We start from the raw sequence: 17,875 nt of genomic DNA, 5'->3' as shown, positions 1-17,875 counted from the left end.
TGCTGAATTTAAAGCTGAGGGCTTGTAAAATCCTATCACCTGGGAAATGTCACCACCTGCTGGCTACATATGGCACTGTGTGAGTCTCAGGCACTTATAATAATACACCCATTTTAAAAAAAACAAAGAATGATTTACAAGAATGAGATTAATATATATTATTTGTTTATTGAATATATTTACAAACAAGCACATGCAAGGAGCTTGACTGACTTGGGTGACTTTGCAAGGACTTAGTACATATGTATTAAGTGTGCTACTAGCGGGCTATACCATAAAGAGCTACACCACCCACCGACAGGCACACACACTTACTCACACATACACACAACACCAGATAGATAGAGAGAAAGATAAACGAAAGAGAAACAGCTAAATGGCTTCCACAAGTTACAGAAATCACATAAACTATGAAACATCTAATTTTCATTAAATAAATATCATATTCACACATAAGCATATATATCTATATGTACTGATGAAAAAGAACAAAACAAATTTTAAAAAAACATTAATTCCTGATATTCATTTTCTAATCTTGTGCCAAATTCTGCAATATTCCACAGGGGAAAAGATGGTATGACATTGATTACAGTGACAGGACAAATGGAACAGGTTTTTCAAGTGATCCAGAATATACCTATCTCCATCAACAAGAACGTCAGTATTCCCATCACCGTCAACAAGAATGCCAGTTCTCTCTGATCCACCACTCCTCCTCAGCATTCCCCTTCTCATTTCCTTGATCGTGAATACAGCTACTGCAGATAGCCTGAAACTCAGGACTTATAAGGATGCATATCTGACACAGTTGTTATCTAATTGTCACGTATTGCAAAACCCTCTTGTCTGTCACTGAAATGCAAAGAAAAGGCATAGATTTCAACCAAGAAATAAACAAACTAGTGTCACATACACAATCACACCGGTGTCTGATCTAGCTATTTGAACTTTGTGTTTCTTCTGTCCTTGACATTTATTCATTTTGTTATCCTTTATTTTTATATTTTTAGATAAACAGATAAGAATCTGTATGGACATGTTGGCACCATGCTGCAGTTATGGGGTATCGAGCAAAATCAGAGCCATAGCTAACTAGCTAAGGTGAGCTCCAATAGAAATCTCAACCTCTAAATCACAAACATCTACACGGCTTGTCTGGCGCATTCCCGAGTCCCTTCCTGTCCAGCAGAAGGCCCTCCTGAGTCTTTCAGAGTCCCCAACCTGACTCCCCCTCTACTGTGGCCCTGAAAGTGGTAGACCTGGCCTCGAGCCGTCACTGAGCTCAGCTCGACAGGTGGCGGACACCCTCAGATGCACCCAGGCTAGCATGGACTGGATCCACACAGCGCAGCTCTCCACAAAAAAAGCCCAGGCTATTGTGGAGAGAGAGGAGCGAACCAGCAGCAGACCTGGAGCAGGCAGATGGAGGCCTGAGAGAGAAGGAGAACGGCAGTTGTGCTGCATGAGGGCTTGACTAGCAGCTGTCAGCACATCCAGCTGATGCCATTTGTAGAAGAAGCTGAGCGCAGCCCTCACAGTCGATCTGTTGTACTCGTGAGTGCTTTAGGCACAGCGCACACCATGCTCCCAGAGCTCAACCTATGACCCTTCCAGTTTCATGGGTTCATTTATGGATGACGTGATGATCCACAAAGAACTTTTCAGCATGGGGTTTAAGTTGGAATGACTAAGTCAACGTTCTACCAAGAGCCTCCTATTAATGTTCTGCTTAGGAGCTATAAGAAGGATAGCACAAAGATGTTTTATAAAATGCTTCAGAGAATAAACACCAGAACCTTTAAGTGTGATCTATATAGAGTCCAAACAGAGCAGCCAAGTGTTCTCCCAGTGAGCTTGTTCTTCTCAGTGCAAAGGTTGATGAATGACAGGACCTCGATATTGTGCCATGCAGCTCTGGACATCACCACTTTATCGGAAAGTATTCAAAACTAACAAATGGAACTAATAAAAGACATCAAATCACCATGATCAAAACGTGAACACAAAGGGCTACTCAATCCATAAGCCTGTCGTACAGTACAGCGTATGCATAGTCATCAATACCAAGCCTACAGTGCTATCAAACAATCATACTAATTAAAAGATTGTTGAGAATAAACATGAAGACAGACCATCACACCACCCTGTAGTACTACTTCTACTGATAGGAACAATAATGACAGTTTAATAATATGATGCAATGACAGATGCTTTGGGGAAGACACATTTAGATAAGTAACTTGCCGGAGCAAGTGTGTTGTATTGAGTTACTTAATTAAGTACGGTTTTAGATGAATAATTTGAGGGATTTGGCAGATTAAGCAGATCAACAAGCATACGATAGGGCCACAAACACGTTGCTTCCTCAGAGGGAGTGGAACAAGCGAGATATTTTTTTTGTCTGTTTTCAGAAAAAGAGAGAAGAGAGGGAAAGAATTGCCTTAAGTATTCACAGACAGACGTTTAAGGGTCTGTCCATTTTTATGTGTTAAGTGCATTGCATTTTGCTCACTCTGTGCATATGTCGAGGTTGCATTCACTGGCTAATATCTAAATTGGTAGTGATTTGTGCCTTTGCCAAATACATTCCAATGAAAGTTTATCTTTTTTGTAAATGTCTAGCCTTTTTTAAAAAAATCTAGCATATATTTCTAGTCTCAGGGACTTGCTATGTGTTATCAGTATCTTCCATTCTTACATTATTTCTAAATGATATACCAATGAGGTAATGTTTAACTCTACTTTTTTTTCTTGTTTATCTATCTGTCTATCTATCTTGGAAAATCAGTCTATATTCATATAGTATATTTGTATATGTATAATTTATACAGTATGTTTTTTGACATTATTTAAGCCAAATGCCAACATTAGAATAAAACATCTTACACATCACAAACCAGGCAACTGGGATAGGAGATTAACACTAAACATCTACAAGCTACTACTCAAGTCACATTACATATTCAATCCTTTTTCTGTTATTTATTTTTGTTTTGGGGTCTTCCCCTTTTTGACCTTAACTGATCAGAAGGGCATTACAGAGGTCAGAGGTCACATGATGAGAGAGGTGTAGCCAATAGGCACCAGGCCCTCCTTGTCTCCTTGACGACAGCGAATCCAATCTTGGTCCACACTTCCCAGCACAATGAGCTCCTCCCCCTTTTGGAAAGTCAGCTCCATCCCTGAGCCCGAATGGTCACAAAGTGTTCGCACCGCCCTGATGAACAGATGGGTAGACCAATCACATCACTGTGATTAATAATCATACTCACAGGCCTCTAAAAGAAAGTCTTAAAAGGACTTTCCAACCATTGCTAATTCGCTTTATGCGCAAAAGGCTCTTTAGCCACCGGTGCAGCGTCAGCTGTGTTGTAACTACATCTCCAGTTATATTCTGCTCCTATCGTGTTCACTCAGACACTGAATATATTGTTTATGCCCAACAGGGCAACTATTCAACTTTGACACACTAATAAATCGTTCACGTTTTTATATTTACTAAGTGCAACACCTAACCGGGTCCATGTTAACAGGTACACTGAAACAACAGCCACTACAACACACCTGATGCTGAGCTGGCTAAAGAGCCTTCCGTGCATAAAAATTAAAAACTTTCAAAATATGTCGATGCACTAACCCACAATCATACGCATAGCTTCAGAATGTTTACCATAGCATTGATGAAATGTATACTAATTTTATTATAGCAATAACAATAACATTATTTTATTATAGTATAACATTAGTCCAGTGGGGTGTACTACGAATCTCGATTATGCTGTGACACGAAAGTGGATCTGTTTTAGTGTCGCTATATCACCATGGTATCTTATGCTGTCAACCAAACATGGTCGGGAGGAGGTTATGTGCTAAGTTATAGCTCAAATCGTGTAATCTACCACACACTGACCAATCAATTGTCTTAAAAACGAAGTTCTCTCACGTGTAGGATTCTGTCATATATCTGACAGGTGGAGCTCCGCCTCTACTAACATTTTGGATCTCGAATGCGCTTTAATAGTGCTGTGCATGCAAATATTCCACTATGGACGTGCATACCATACAACAACTGATGACAGTTGATTTATTTGATGTTATAGGTTAGGCACAAAAAATTACCGCAGTGTAGATTAAGCTATCGCTCATGAATGCGGAGGTAATTGTTTTTAAATAGAGGCGGTCTTGTGTGTCTCCACGTTTCATGATTGGCCAACGTCATCCCAACACCGAGAACGCGCACAGATCTGAGCTGAAAGCCTAGTTTGACAAATATATCACATAACTGCTATCGTAGTATCACTTAACGTATACCCCTGAGTCAAGGCTTTGTCAAGCCTCGATATGTCTACATAGCCTAGATATATCTAATGTGCTTCGTAGTATACCCCACAGGAGAGTAGAGATGGCCTGCATGTTCTGATTTTTTGAAGAGGGGAGATGAAGACTCCTACCTGGTGGGTTTTGGTTTGTCTTGAGTTTCTTCTCTCTTTTTCTCGGCGGGTTTCGCTTGCTTCGCCTCCACATGGATCCTGTCGGGCAGAGAGGGCTGGCTGCCGCTGACCATACGTGCGAGGACAGATACGCTGGGAGCCAGCCACTGAGATGGACGCCTAGGAAATTTCCAGGAGGAGATCAAGACACAGTAATGAGGGTGGAGGAGCCACCAGAACAGACTAAATTGATTACACGACAGGAAATCATCACATATACAACGCACATGGATACACAGATACACACACACACACACACACACACACTCACACACTCACACGCACACTGCACACCTAGCCTGTGGGGTGTTCACTGGAGGGTTGCAGGAATTCTTGGAGGCTCCGAATAGCCTCTCTAGCCCCCATGGCACGGCCACACTGTTAGCCCAGGAAGAGGCCTCCTCCTGGGGCTGGGAGCGGAGGATGTCTGGGCCTCTGCGGGAGTCTGGGGATGTCCCTGTGGTACTGTCTTCAGAGGAGGATCCTAGAGAGTTGAGGTTGTGTCCTAAACGCTCGCCCCAGCGGACAACTGCCCCCCAGCCCTGATGGAGCACCTGCCCTGCCTGCTGGGACAGGCTGCTGTACTCACTCTCCTCAGGAGGGGGCGCTATGTCTTTCTCCCGCACCCACTGAAGCTGAGGGCTTGTCTCTCCCTTACTGGCAAATGCTGAGACAGGCACTGGGCCACGACAGGATGACTGGACTACCCCTCCGGCCAACGGCTTGGCCAAGCTCGAGAGAGCTGTGTTCTGATTGGATGGACATGATTCTGGCCTTCCTACATCATGCTCTGATACACTCTCCAGGCGATGCCCTTGAACCGGGCCCCAGGGAGAGACCCCGAAGCCCAGCTCCTGATTGGGTGGGCTTGTTAAATCTGGGCTGTGATTGGTCAGAGGGTCAGCAGGGGAGGCGGGGTCAAAGTGGTGGTGTTGGAAGAGCAGGTCAAGGTTAAAGGTCAAGAGGGACAGAGGCTGGAGTAGGAGGAGGAGCTCTTCAAAGAGAGGCTGGCAGGAAGTGAGAGACAACCTCATGAAGGAGTTTGGACGATAGTATGTCAACAACACGTCTGGGAAACATGGACAGGGAGAGAGAGAGACAGAGAGAGAAGTATAGTGAGTATGCATACTCGCATGGAGAGCATGTTGAACATTCTTAAGAAATATAAGATCATTACTGATGAAAAGGTGATGTACAAACATACCACTACATGTCTGCAGATGGGAGATCCAATAATCCAGCAGTTTGGTGCTGCAGGATAGAACGCATAGTAAATGACTGACACACATTTGATAATCTCTCAATCACATATGCCCACGTGAACACACAAACACACACTGCTGGCATGTCTTCTAGCATCATCTGTCACTTCACATTCCTACTCATGACACGGACTACTCCAGATCATGCCAAGCTGTGTGGGTATGTGTGTGTATGTGTGTGTGTGTGTGTGTGGGGGGGGGGGGGGGGGGGGGTGTGCATGTTTGTGTTTGTGAAATGTGTTAGAAGGGTTGGGGCTAGAGCAGGGCTTACTTGAGGAGGCCGAGCAGAAAGGCGTTGAACCTGTGTCCACTCTGCCTCAGCTGGGGCAGGTCAGCCACTCTAGCCTGCAGGCTGTGCAGGCCCTGGGTCCTGGGGCCTACAGGAGAGACAGAGACAGAGACAGAGACAGAGACAGAGAGTGAGAGAGTGAGTGAGTATGTGGCATATTGAGGAGTTTCTCTCCTTTGTGTAAATACTATGTTTGATATTAGGTATTGCTATTTACTTCAAATTGATTTATGTAGATATATCTGCAAGTGTAGGCATATAATAATGTGTTTACAATAATACATTTTTTTTGTTTTGTTTTGTTTTTCTACAGTATAGCACTATTACTGAAGCTATTACTGTCCTTTTAATACCATTTATCATTTTTATATATTTTTTTTTCTTTCCTTTCATTATTTAATTTTATCTCTATACCAATACTTATGTAAAGTTGATCATTAACATGTTATACTTGTAGCTTTGGCAACAGTGACTTTACTCATTCATGCCAATAAAGCAAAGAGAGAGAGAGAGAGAGAGAGAGAGAGAGAGAGAGAGAGAGAGAGAGAGAGAGAGAGAGAGAGAGAGAGAGAGAGAGAGAGAGAGAGAGAGAGAGAGAGAGAGAGAGAGAGAGAGAGAGAGAGAGACTTTAGACACCAAACACATCTAGCTAACATTGTGGAAAAGAGCATGTGTATGAGTGTGTGCATGTGTGTGTGTGTGCGTATGTGTGGCGCCTGTATAAAAGGAGAGAGAGAACAGTGACTGAGACTAAGTGACTCAACTCTACAGGGATCTGTGGTATCTGTGGGAGATAGAGAGAAAGGGCTAGAGATAGAGGGAGAGAGAGATAACACATGGCTGTTGTTTTGATCTTATCTCACATTTACCTGGCTTGGTGGAGGCCTGCACCAGTCCCCAAGGTGAATTTGGCCTCCTGCCTGCGATCAGGTCACTTTGGTGGGGCTTGAGTCCGTCGGACAGCAGGCTGCGAAGGGATGGGCACAGACACTGCAGCACCAGTCGGCCCAGCGTTGGGTTTATACTACTGTCCCCAGAGAGCGCCTGCAAAGGCACCGCAGAGAGAGAGAGAGAGAGAGGGAGGGATAGAGAACGAGAGAGAGAGAGAGAAACAGAAATGTGGAGGAAGATGAAAGAAGAAAGCAGATGGATGGAGGATAATGGTAAAAAATAGCAATGTGGTATTAATGCACGGCCAAAGGGACCAGGAGTAAATCAGAAAACAAATGGGGAGTGAGAGAGAGAGATGGAGAGAGAGATGGAGAGATGGAGAGAGAGAGAGATGGAGAGGGCAGAGTAGTGTTCAAATATAATAATAAAACAGATTGAGTTTACCATATCAGAAGGGATGAGTAATATGAAGAAGTGGAAAATAAATACAGGCAGAGAGATGGAGAGAGACAGAGAGAGAGAGAGAGACAGAGAGAGAGAGAGAGAGAGAGAGATGACACAAACACAGTAGGTGAGAGTGAGGTTAGTACACAGAGCAATTAAATCTACTGAGTGACTGAGACTACATCAGTACCTTATCTACCGAGAGGGACTGGAAGAGGGTAAGAGAGGAGGAGGAGGAGGATGGGGGGGTGAGGAGGAAACGGAGAGAGAAGACAAAGCAACAGTTACTGAACAACACAGGGCTCTAAGGCAACGGCTGATGCTTTTAACAGTGACACTGAGCAAGAAAATGTGACATTCATATGGAACACTCAGTCATAATGTAATTAAGGTATGCTTGGTATCCCGACAGGTATGAACAAATAATAGGTATTATTAAGAATAAATGTTTGTGAGTCTCAGGAGTACAACATCTGTGTCAGTTGCATTGTAAAAGGGATGAATGAGGGAATGAGCACTGGACAAACCTTCTGCACCAGAGTCCTAGAGGAGCTGAACTGAGCCAGGATAGCCTCCACTGCCAGGCTGACCGCACTGACCAGAGCTACAGAGTTACAGAGAACAGCACACAGTTAAATACACATAGACCCACACACACACACAAAAGCATACTGCACACAGATACACACAAAAAAACATTGCCTACAGACACATACACACACACACACACACACACACACCTCTTTTCTCCTGCAGGCATTGAGAGGACAGGCTTGAACCTCTCAAGGCGGAGCTTGCATCATCATCATCGCCCATCCAGGCCCCAGCCTTTTGTACAGACCCAGCGAATGAGAGACTGCGAACTGCTGAGGGAGGGGAAAAACAGACAGGTGTAAAATTCTAGTGGAGGAATTGATAGTATTACCTCAGATGTAATTACTTAGCATCAGTGGTGAATTAATGCTTTAAAACTTAAATTAAATTAAATTTAATTAAACTTCTTCACAAACTCTTTTGGATCAGTACGAATCAGGCTGTCCCTTAGGAATTCTCCCTTAAAGTCCTTTTTTGTCATGACATTTTTTTTGACTTCATTAACTTAGATTTCAAACACTGCATGCATTTGAACACACACATTCAAAAGTAGAAGGAAGAACAGGCGACACCAAACTGGAGGGAGAACACACTAACACAGAAAAGGACTAAAATAATGCAAACATGCTGTCAGATAGAATAAAAAGTTTACTATTCTTTGCAGAATTAACATCAGTTATATAAATGCAGTCAGATGCATTTATATAGACAAAGCACACAGATTTTGTCATGTACAGACTCCAAAAAGCTAGAGAAGATTAGGCATATTAGCATCCTGAAGTGTTTGCATTTAAAACACATGTAAATGGCAGAAAGGTGATCTGTGAGAATGGAATCCATGATAATCTGAGTTAGCTCTCTCCATTATCATTATCTTGCTAAAATAATTAGATCCTTTCCAATAAGCTGTGCCACAGAAGCACATGCACAGGAGCAGAAGCACAGGGATACATACCCCCCTCCCCTCCAACCACATAACAGTCAGCAGCACACAGCTCTGCTGTACAGCTGACAGACACACACACTCACACACAGAGACAGGCAGACAGGCTATAACACAAACAGAGCAGCTAGGCAGACGGGGTGTTGGACGGACGGACAGACAGTCCGAGAGTGAGAGGAGAGAGAGCACAGAGAACGTAGAGAGGTCCCTTACTCAGAGCACATGATGGACGTGGTGGTGCCTGCTGGGGGAGATTGGGAGTGGGGGGCTCCTGCAGCGGAGCCCTGATGGGGGGCGTGTAGAGGTAGGGGTAGTAGAGCGGGGCAGCTAGGGCAGGGAGGGTGTGACTGCGGGGGAAGAGGGGCGAGCACAAGCCGGACGCGTCCAGCCCTGGACCCGGGAGCCCAGACCTGTGAGGGGGCGAGATCGCGCCTACGGGGGAGAGGCGGGGAGGAGCACCTTTGTGCAGAGGGCAGTTTTTGGGGTGGTAGAGGTAGCAGGTGGGTAGGGGTGGGGGCTGTTTTACTCTTGCAGAGCCCAAGGACGTCATCTGGTCTAAAGACAAGTCCCACGGGATACCTGAGTCACTCTTCCGGTGGAGCGTCATCACATGCTGTGAATCAGAGTTGATCTGCTTGTTTGAGAGTGGGTAGCTTGGGGCCTTTTGTGTCTTAGCATATTTTAGCATCTCAATGTTTTTGTATGGAGTTGTGTTGCCATCATTACATATGTCTTCTCCAATGTTTTTGGAGTCAGATGTCTTTCCCTTATTCTGAGGATAATACAGAGAGTCTACATTATAACTTAAATCTGTGGAGACCAAGCTATTCATATTACTGTGGGAGTCGATATCAATCTTATTAGTAGTAGGTCTTTCACTGCAGTACAGCGAATCAAGATTACTTTTAGAAACTGTATTGTGGAGGTAGAGTGAATCTATGTCGCTGTTGATGTCTTCATTCAAGAAAACAGAGTCATCTACATTGTGGTTCAAATCAGAGCAGTAGAGAGAATCAGAGTAGGTCTGACTAACACAGTCGGAGGTTGGACATGTTTTGGTTTCAAGGCCTGCCTGTCCGCGAGCAGAGCTTCCAGGCTGGGCCCTGTAGAGGCTGTTTCTGCCCGTCAGGAGGGGGGGTGGCATGGGGTAGGAGTGCAGGAAGTACGCGGAGGGGGGTGCTTGGGGACGGGCGAGAGAGAGGGGGGGCGAGGACACTGCACCAGGCGTAAGTGAGTAGAGCGGAGGCAAAGGTGGAGTGGGAGGGGGCAATGGAGTGTTTAGAGGGAAAGGTGGATGGATGATGGAGGGATGCAGATGTGAGGGAGAGAAGCAATGGAGAAAAACGGTGAAGGGGATTCAGGCAACAGGAGGGAGGGAGAGAGAAATGGAGAAAATGTTAGTGTCATTTTGAACGCGTGGAAGAAAGAGAGAGGGAGAGAGAAAGAGAGAGAGTAAGAAAGAGAGAGAATTTACATATGAAATCACCCCTGAGAGAAAGTAAAAAGTCCATCTCCACCACATGCACAGAATTTGCACACATCATACTCTGAATTACATCTGACGACAAACACATAGCACAGTACAGCACACGGCAACACAACACATGGAGGTGGACTAGAGGACCCAGATAACAGCAGACCGTGGGCCACTTCCGGCCCAGACTCATCTGCTGTATGAGGGCTATGATGTCTGGATTATGATCACACAACACAAACATAACCCATTATCAGCCTAGTAGCTGCCCTTTAGCAAAGCAATCAAACATTCTGTCAGGAGCTATGCTCATTGACCTTTGGAAACTTCCTAACTTTTTCCTCAGCCTGCTGATGTCCCTGCTCTCCTGTCAAACTATAGAAATAAACTATAAGAATTAAATCACCACACCCTATATTATTCTAACTAAAACACATTATTTCATGTCTGTGAGAATATGATGCTAATATCGTTTTAGCAGTTCAAAGGCAAAGATCTGCGATCCAAAGCAGAGGTTTTAGGTAGGCTACACTGAAATTACATGTATTCATATCAAATGTATTAACTCACATTATTTTCCACATACAACATGACCGTGGTTACATGTTTAAATGGATAGTGTTGATTTATCATTTAAATCCAGTGGCTACTACTTTCACCCTGTTACCAGTAAGTAGGTAACAGTAGCTATGCTGAGTCACACACTTCTTCACAAACATTTTCAAGTTGTGTATTAAACACATTAGTTGATACACTGATAAAGAAACACATTTACACGGAAGTTATCATAGTAAAAGCAGGTGGAATACAATGACAACTACGACTACCGTACCTTGGGTTGCTCTCAGCTAACATAAACAGAATGAGCTTTTCCTATATTTTTTTCGTGAGTGTTTTTGTGCGCCTGTGATAGGTTCAGAGACTCAATGCCCGCCTACTTTACTCTTAAAGGTATACACACGCTAAATGACAGCTCAGCAGATTGACACTCATACTTACACATTCATTTATCATAGTAACACATTTAATACATTAGAAAACCTTGTACATGTTTGTAATATGTATCATTTTGTACAGTTTTCTGTACAAATGTGTTAGGTCATATACATCCTACTTAATGTCCAAAACACAAAGTAGTGCCCCAGATATCTGGGCTTTCACCTCTGAAGTGGAATAATGAAATACTTTATTTATGTTGCTGAGAACGCAGGTGAGCTCATGCAATTAGGAAAATAAGTAGGTCAGGGAAAAAATCTAATCTTTAAAACACATAAAATGTATTTTGTTTGTTTTCCAGAGCTAGTTGGTCTTCTTGGTCCACTGAATTACCGTGAATGGGTCAGATGTAGCTTCAAGCTAATTTAATTTTGCATCACTGGATTGCTACAGCAGAACAAGCTGCTGGAGAAGAGCGATTACCACCCTAGAGCAGCAGAGTGATATTTACAGCTTGTACTGGATATACTGGCATGAGGTGTGTAATCTGAGCTGAGTCGATGGCTGCAGTCAGGCTGACGGAACAGTCCGGAAGGGGAGAGGTATAAAATGGCAGAGTCAAAGTCAAGAGGAACACAGATAGGACACATCACATCAGGGAGGAGATAAAGAGATAAACACATAAATGCAAAACACAAGGATGAAGAGAGAGAGGTGGGAGAGAGAGAGAGAGAGGGAGCTATGAATAATTAGGCGTGGATTGTAAAAATTTTCCCACAGGTTCCATTAACATGCATTACTAGACGCAGTAAGTAAGATTACCTGTGGTTCTAAATCAGTTTAAGTTAAATATTGAGGTTTAGGTGGCCTAATGAATCACACTTTATATCTAGAATTTCTTGCCTGAAATTATTCAAATAATTATTTCAGTCATGCCATGTGTAGTTAATGCTACAGTGTATGTATTGCATTTAATTAGTGTTATATTATTGATCAATTAAATCTATATAGAAAATGAAATTTATCATTTTCACTTGTATATCTTGCTGTTTATTTGCTGTGTGTTTCAATGGTTGATTTGCATATGGAAAACCTATATAATATGGAAAATAAGTTTTATCCAACATAATACACATTTTACATATACAAATATATGTATTGTGTAGGATTCTGTACAGACTGCTGGATGTATCTCACAGTATAGGGCAGGGGCACTTAGCTGTACTTAACGCCTGCAAAGATCATGAATGATTGAATAAGCATAGATGACATCACATGCAATGACAGCAACATAAAGGTCTCTGCAGCATCCAGCATCTCTACACCTACCGAATAGGCCACAACCCCATCTAATCTGGCAGTGATTGAGTGAGTGCCATCCAACTGACTGATGAGTCATGGGTGGCTGGAACCTGACTCTGGACCATTTCTGGTACGGTTTTGGCCCTGACATGGTGTGATTCTGCACCAGCTGCTCTCTTGGGTTAGCTGAGTCTGCCAGTTCTTGCCTTTCATTCCCAGCCCTGTTCTTACTCATGCACTGAAAGCCTTCTGCTCTGCCTAAAAGGGATATGCTGGAATTGCAATGGACACCAGACACAATGAGACACAAACTCACCTGTTGTTCTTGACTCCAAGGTTCTCCCTCCATCGGCTCTTCCTCTCACCTGCACTTCCTCCTCCTCTTCCCTTCGCTTCCCATCCCCCGCCCGTTCAGCTCCGATATTCCACAGGTTCCCCTCGCTGGCAGAGCAGCCAATCCGCTGCGAGGGGTGGGGCTCTGCCTGTCCGTCCCCCTCGAGGGTGAGGTGACGCATCTCCCTGAAGAGGGACAGTGAGGCGGGTGTGGGCGGCGGCATCAGGAAGGAGGCCTCGGCCTGAGAGGTGTACTCCCACTGACTGCCGTCCCCACCATTCTTTCCCCGCCTCCACTTCAGGTTGTACAGGAAGTCCGGGTCCGGCGTTGTCACAGTCGGATCCGGCTCAGGCTCAGCTGGAGCCGGCAGGGAGCTCTGCTTACTTCGGTTTCGCAGCTCTTTGAAGGTTGTGACCTTTGACCCCAATGTGACCTTGGGCAGGACGACCCCACTGGTGCACTTCCTCAGCTCCCACGGAGAGGCCTCTGTGTCCGGGGTGAAGGCAATGAGCCAGTCAAAGCGGTCAGGCCGGGATGCGTTGGCAGGGACAGTGCAGGGCATCACTGGAGGAAGCTCAGGGGGTTTCGATGTCACGGGGGGACACGGGGGCAAAGGGCGGGGAGGTGGTGGGGGAGGCGTGTCAGGTAACTCAGATGAGTAGTCAAAGTTGTCAAAGGTGGCATTAGTGCTGTTTGCATTGCTGATTTCAGTGCTGTAATAGGCATCAGTACTCAGGCTAGTGTTAACACCGTATCCACAGCTGCAGCTGGAGTTAGTGCTGCTACCATTTTGCTTCCGTCTCCTGGCCATCTCTGTGAATGAGGTTGTTCTGAGGGCATCCCTCTTTGCCTCTCGTGTTCTATCTCCATACGTGTCATTTCCTGGAGACATGTCAGTTCCTCTGTGTTCGCCAAACTTTTCTGCCTCCCCCCATCCATCTATCCAAGCCCCCTTCATTCCTTTCGGTTCATACTTGCTCACTCTGTCTCCACCAATCTTCGTGTTTTCTCCACTCCGAGATAGTCTGGCTGGCTGAGGCTCAGGCCCAGGGGCAACTATGCTCTTCTCCTCCTCCTCTCCCTGGCTGCTGTCAAGGACCCCGCTGACACAGACCCCCAGCTCCGGGCTCAGCTTCAACAGCTCCGCCTGGGTGAGGCCAGCCAGTGCCAGCAGCTTCTGGATCTCCACGTCCAGGGCGTGGAAGGAAGGCGGAGGAGGCAGTGAGGGTGGCGGCGGGGGGATTTTGGGTGGGGAGGGCAGGGCAGGAGGAGGAGGGAGAGGAGGGGGTTTGGAGGTGGGGGGCGGGAGAGACATGGGTGACTGCTCGGCCTGAAGCTGGGCGCACCTGAGCGCCTCCCGACGTGCAAGGTGACGGGTCCTGGGGGGAGGGATGGGGGGTGTGGGGGAGGGGGCACAGGAGCTGGCTGAGTAGAGGGTGAAGTAGGGTATGGCCTGAGAGGGGGGTGGTGGCAGGGGAGGAGGATCGGGAATAGGTTTCTTGATCAAATGTGAGGAAGGAGATGGTGAGCCGACAGCACTGGATGTTGGAGAGGCGCTGGAGGATACTACAGGCGAGCTCTGCTCAATGTTTATATATGTGTGAGTCTCAGGTTGGGCGCTCACGTGTCTCACTGGAGGCTTGGGTGGACGAGGGGGCGGCTCCAGGGGCGAGGAGCTCAGAGAGTCTGGGACCGCCGGGTCATCCAAATCCGAGGGGCCACTGACGTCCACCCCAGCGTCGGAAAATTCCTGGGACTCGCATGAGCTTTCGCCTTTGTACAGCTTCCAAGGAATGTCGATGTTCCCCATCTCGTCCAACACATCAGAGATGTCCTCATCTTCCAGGTCCAGTCCTGCTTCTTGAAGCTTCGCCAGATGGAACAGTTTCACCTGCCGGTTCACCTTCTCGAGTCTGTACAGGTGGTCCAGACGATCTCTCAGGCCCATTTCATCATCCAGCTCCCAACACACCACTTGAACAACATGATAGAACCGATCCATTTTCCCCAGTTCATCCATGGAATCCAAAAAGTTTAACAGACCAGGCTTTGTGCCAAATTGCTCTGTTTCCTCTTTGCAGTCTGAAAAATCAGATGAGGGAGAGCATGGAGCGGATGGGTAACCTTCATCCGGGGAGCACGGGGACATAGGATGACCCGAGGGGACATTAGGGTCGAGTGGAAGGATATGAGGCTGGGCAGTAGAAGAACGTGCTGATGGGTACCGCTCTGGGGCGTCCTGGTCTTGAGATGATAGTGAGTATGTATCAGGACAGTCCAGCTCCAGGTCAGAGCAGCTACTTATGGAGGTGGACGAGGAAGAGGTGGAGGAGGACAAGGAGAACTCCAGCATGGACGCTGGACAGTCACAACAGGACGGCACAAGAGTGTCGTCATCATCATCATCATCCCCATCATCTTCATCTTCCACTGACACCTGATTGTTTCCATTGGGATCTACACCTGGGGCAACAGGGACTTCAACGTCAGAGTCTTCTTCTCCCACCCTTTCTTTGTCTTCTGCCACTAAGATTTCTTCCTTCTTTTTATCAACCTGAGCGACTGGGCCTTTTGGGCCTTTCACTGCCTCTTTTGTTACCTCTATGGAACTATCTGGGTTCGTCTCAGCTTTGTTCTCCACCACTGGCTTCCGCTGCCAGTCCTCCTCCTCTTTGCGGGGTATGGAAGGCTGCTGCAGCTGCAGCTGCTGTCTCATGGTGATAGTGTTGTTGTTGTTGTGGTTGTGATTGAAGAGGCTGTTGCTGTCCTGCGGTGAACGACCATCGCAGCACAGGCAAGGCAGGCTTGGCTCGTTGCAGTTCGGGTCGGTCACAACAGGAGGCAAGTTGGACACGGCCTGTCTGCTCTTGGGCTTTGGATTGGCTGCACTTGACTGAGTTGTGTTTTTCTGTTGCCGGGCTACTGTAGGTTTGACTGTAGTGTTACGGCCAGCTTGGGCTCCCGAACGGAACCTGGAAGACTCAGGGGGACCTCGAGTGACCCGACGGGTGGAAGAGGTCGCTGTGTTGAGTGAAGTGTTCATATTTTTGTCTTCCCTCCTGGCACCTGGACCATGCGTCTTTGGGTCTGCCTGTCTGTTGGTTTCAAAGCGGCGAGGCCTTGCAGGAACAGAGGGACGGGAGGAGGAGTGCATTGTTGCAAGATTATGTTTTTTTTATGGTTGACTTTGAGGTGAAATCAAAGGATTCAATTTATATTTTACAGGAGGCTAGTTTCCAGACCACCACAAGCCCTCATGGTCACATCTTGGCCTAACTCAGGTCCTGAAATCCAAGGAAAGCATACAGTCAGAGTAGACACAAGCATAAAATGTACTATCCATCTCCGCCAATTTGATCACAGGCCTAACACATATCACATTACATGTAATTCATCTGCACCAGATTGTACTGCCCACCCTCACACCACATTTTAGCATAAAGCTGTATTATTGTAACGTTACACAGCAGTATTGCATTCTGCTCTCCTCTTGGAAACATTAGAATATATTCAAAATACACTAAATACATCAAAGAAGAACTAGGCCTAGCTGGGCCTGTAGCCTACTGGACAAGTAGGCTATGCACTGCAGTAGGCTATAATAGGCGAGTAAGACCAAGACCAAGACGAAAACCAAGAGCCAATTTAATGTCGTGTCATACTCTGAAAACATTTGGAAACTAATTAGCAATTATAATCATATTTCGGCATCCCAACCTACGCTGTTATTCCGCTCCGCTGAACGATCAGACGGCCGTCAAGGGAGATATATATGCCTGCCTGTCTTTCTTCCGCATCCCTCTTTCCCCCGTACAAGTCTGACAATGAAAAACTAAATAAAAACCTAATGTCCTAATACAAATACTCATCCATGGAAATGCCTTTAAAACTACGAACAACAGCACATTTATGCGGATCATAAAATCCGCGTAATGGCAAACTGTTCTCTTACACATGATTTACTCCCGGCTATGCACTGCTCGTATCCAAAATGTCCTTGGACAAAACAAGGATGGGAACACAGAAAACACGATTCCCCGAACTATGGGCACTAGATAAAGGCAAATATATGTAAAAGAGAGCGGGAGAGAGAGAGAGAGATGGACAGGGCTTAGAGCTGTTTACATCATCTAAAGAAGTGCGGAAATTCTCCATCTTATTTACCAGTATCTGTGTCGACCCTAACGGGCCGATGGAGACAGGGAAAGGACGGAGGGAGGGGGCGCTTGCCTACCACCGCATCGCTGTGCTGCCTCCTCCGCTCGCTGCCATAATGTTATTTTCCCATCTAGGTTAGGCTACTGCCATGATATGCGTCCAATATTCTCGTGTTCTCAACAGACTACAAAATATACTGTCTAAATTGGCGTCGTTTATCTATTTTGGTTGAAAAATATTTACATATAAAGCCCACCGCTGACAGGAACAACAATATATTTGTAGGGTAATTAAGAGACCAATAGCATCCTAAACAGCAATCCGGTTTTTAAAAAAAATAATCGTAAAGACATGATCTTGCGTAAACTCACCTCAGTTTCCGTATATTCCCCGTCTCTGCACACTGGCAATCCTGACAGTCTTCTGCTTGGTTCCAGCTAAATTCTCTACCTCGGCGACCCCCTCCTTATCTTTCTCTGCCCCCCCTCCCCTCCCCTCGCCACACCCCTCCATTCGCGCATCTCCGTGCTTGCCTCTTCTATGTCGCTCTTCCCCTCTCCACACTACAAGTACACACAAGGATGTGGATTCTACTATAACATCTATGATACGATTCTTTTTCATCTACCTCGATGGCCAATACTTGCCATTACTCTTTTATTATTCCGTTTAAAATAGCGAGTTCGTGTTGCATTGATGTCATTGCGGCACTGCTCTGATATTCAACTACAGCCTGTTATATTGTTTGTTATTAG

The 17,875-nt window shown here is 45.8% G+C and overlaps 1 protein-coding gene across 3 annotated transcripts; it reads right to left on the bottom strand.

Annotated features, from left to right (window-relative positions):
* Nucleotides 1-143: 143 nt before the first annotated feature.
* On the bottom strand, nt 144-17,570 carry rusc1 (RUN and SH3 domain containing 1). 3 transcript variants are annotated; one of them, XM_042105993.1, is made up of 12 exons: nt 17,492-17,570; nt 12,945-16,246; nt 9,130-10,131; nt 8,120-8,245; nt 7,907-7,983; nt 7,570-7,587; nt 6,914-7,088; nt 6,027-6,132; nt 5,698-5,744; nt 4,788-5,562; nt 4,455-4,613; nt 144-3,220 (listed from the first exon to the last, which is right to left on the bottom strand). In XM_042105993.1, exons 2-12 carry the CDS (start codon nt 16,114-16,116, stop codon nt 3,055-3,057), a joined length of 5,823 nt encoding a protein of 1,940 aa, XP_041961927.1. In that variant the 5' UTR covers nt 16,117-16,246; nt 17,492-17,570; the 3' UTR covers nt 144-3,054. The 3 variants fall into 3 exon arrangements, with proteins under 3 accessions (XP_041961927.1, XP_041961928.1, XP_041961929.1); XM_042105994.1 differs by lacking the exons at nt 7,570-7,587; nt 17,492-17,570; XM_042105995.1 differs by lacking the exons at nt 9,130-10,131; nt 17,492-17,570.
* Between the last annotated feature and the right edge of the window lie 305 nt (nt 17,571-17,875).

The sequence above is a fragment of the Alosa sapidissima genome, chromosome 10 (assembly GCF_018492685.1).
Source record: "Alosa sapidissima isolate fAloSap1 chromosome 10, fAloSap1.pri, whole genome shotgun sequence".
Taxonomy (NCBI): Eukaryota; Metazoa; Chordata; class Actinopteri; order Clupeiformes; family Clupeidae; genus Alosa; species Alosa sapidissima.
This window is presented reverse-complemented; position numbering and strand designations above follow the sequence as displayed.

What these genes read in the sequence shown, in the direction of transcription:
- rusc1 (XM_042105993.1), bottom strand. Translation starts at nt 16,116, where the DNA reads ATGCACTCCTCCTCCCGTCCCTCTGTTCCTGCAAGGCCTCGCCGCTTT. An exon ending in ATGCCTGCAGGAGAAAAGAG is followed by an intron (nt 7,984 to 8,119) that starts GTGTGTGTGTGT and finishes GTAACTCTGTAG; the next exon opens with CTCTGGTCAGTGCGGTCAGC. An exon ending in TTTCTGCTCGGCCTCCTCAA is followed by an intron (nt 5,745 to 6,026) that starts GTAAGCCCTGCT and finishes TCTATCCTGCAG; the next exon opens with CACCAAACTGCTGGATTATT.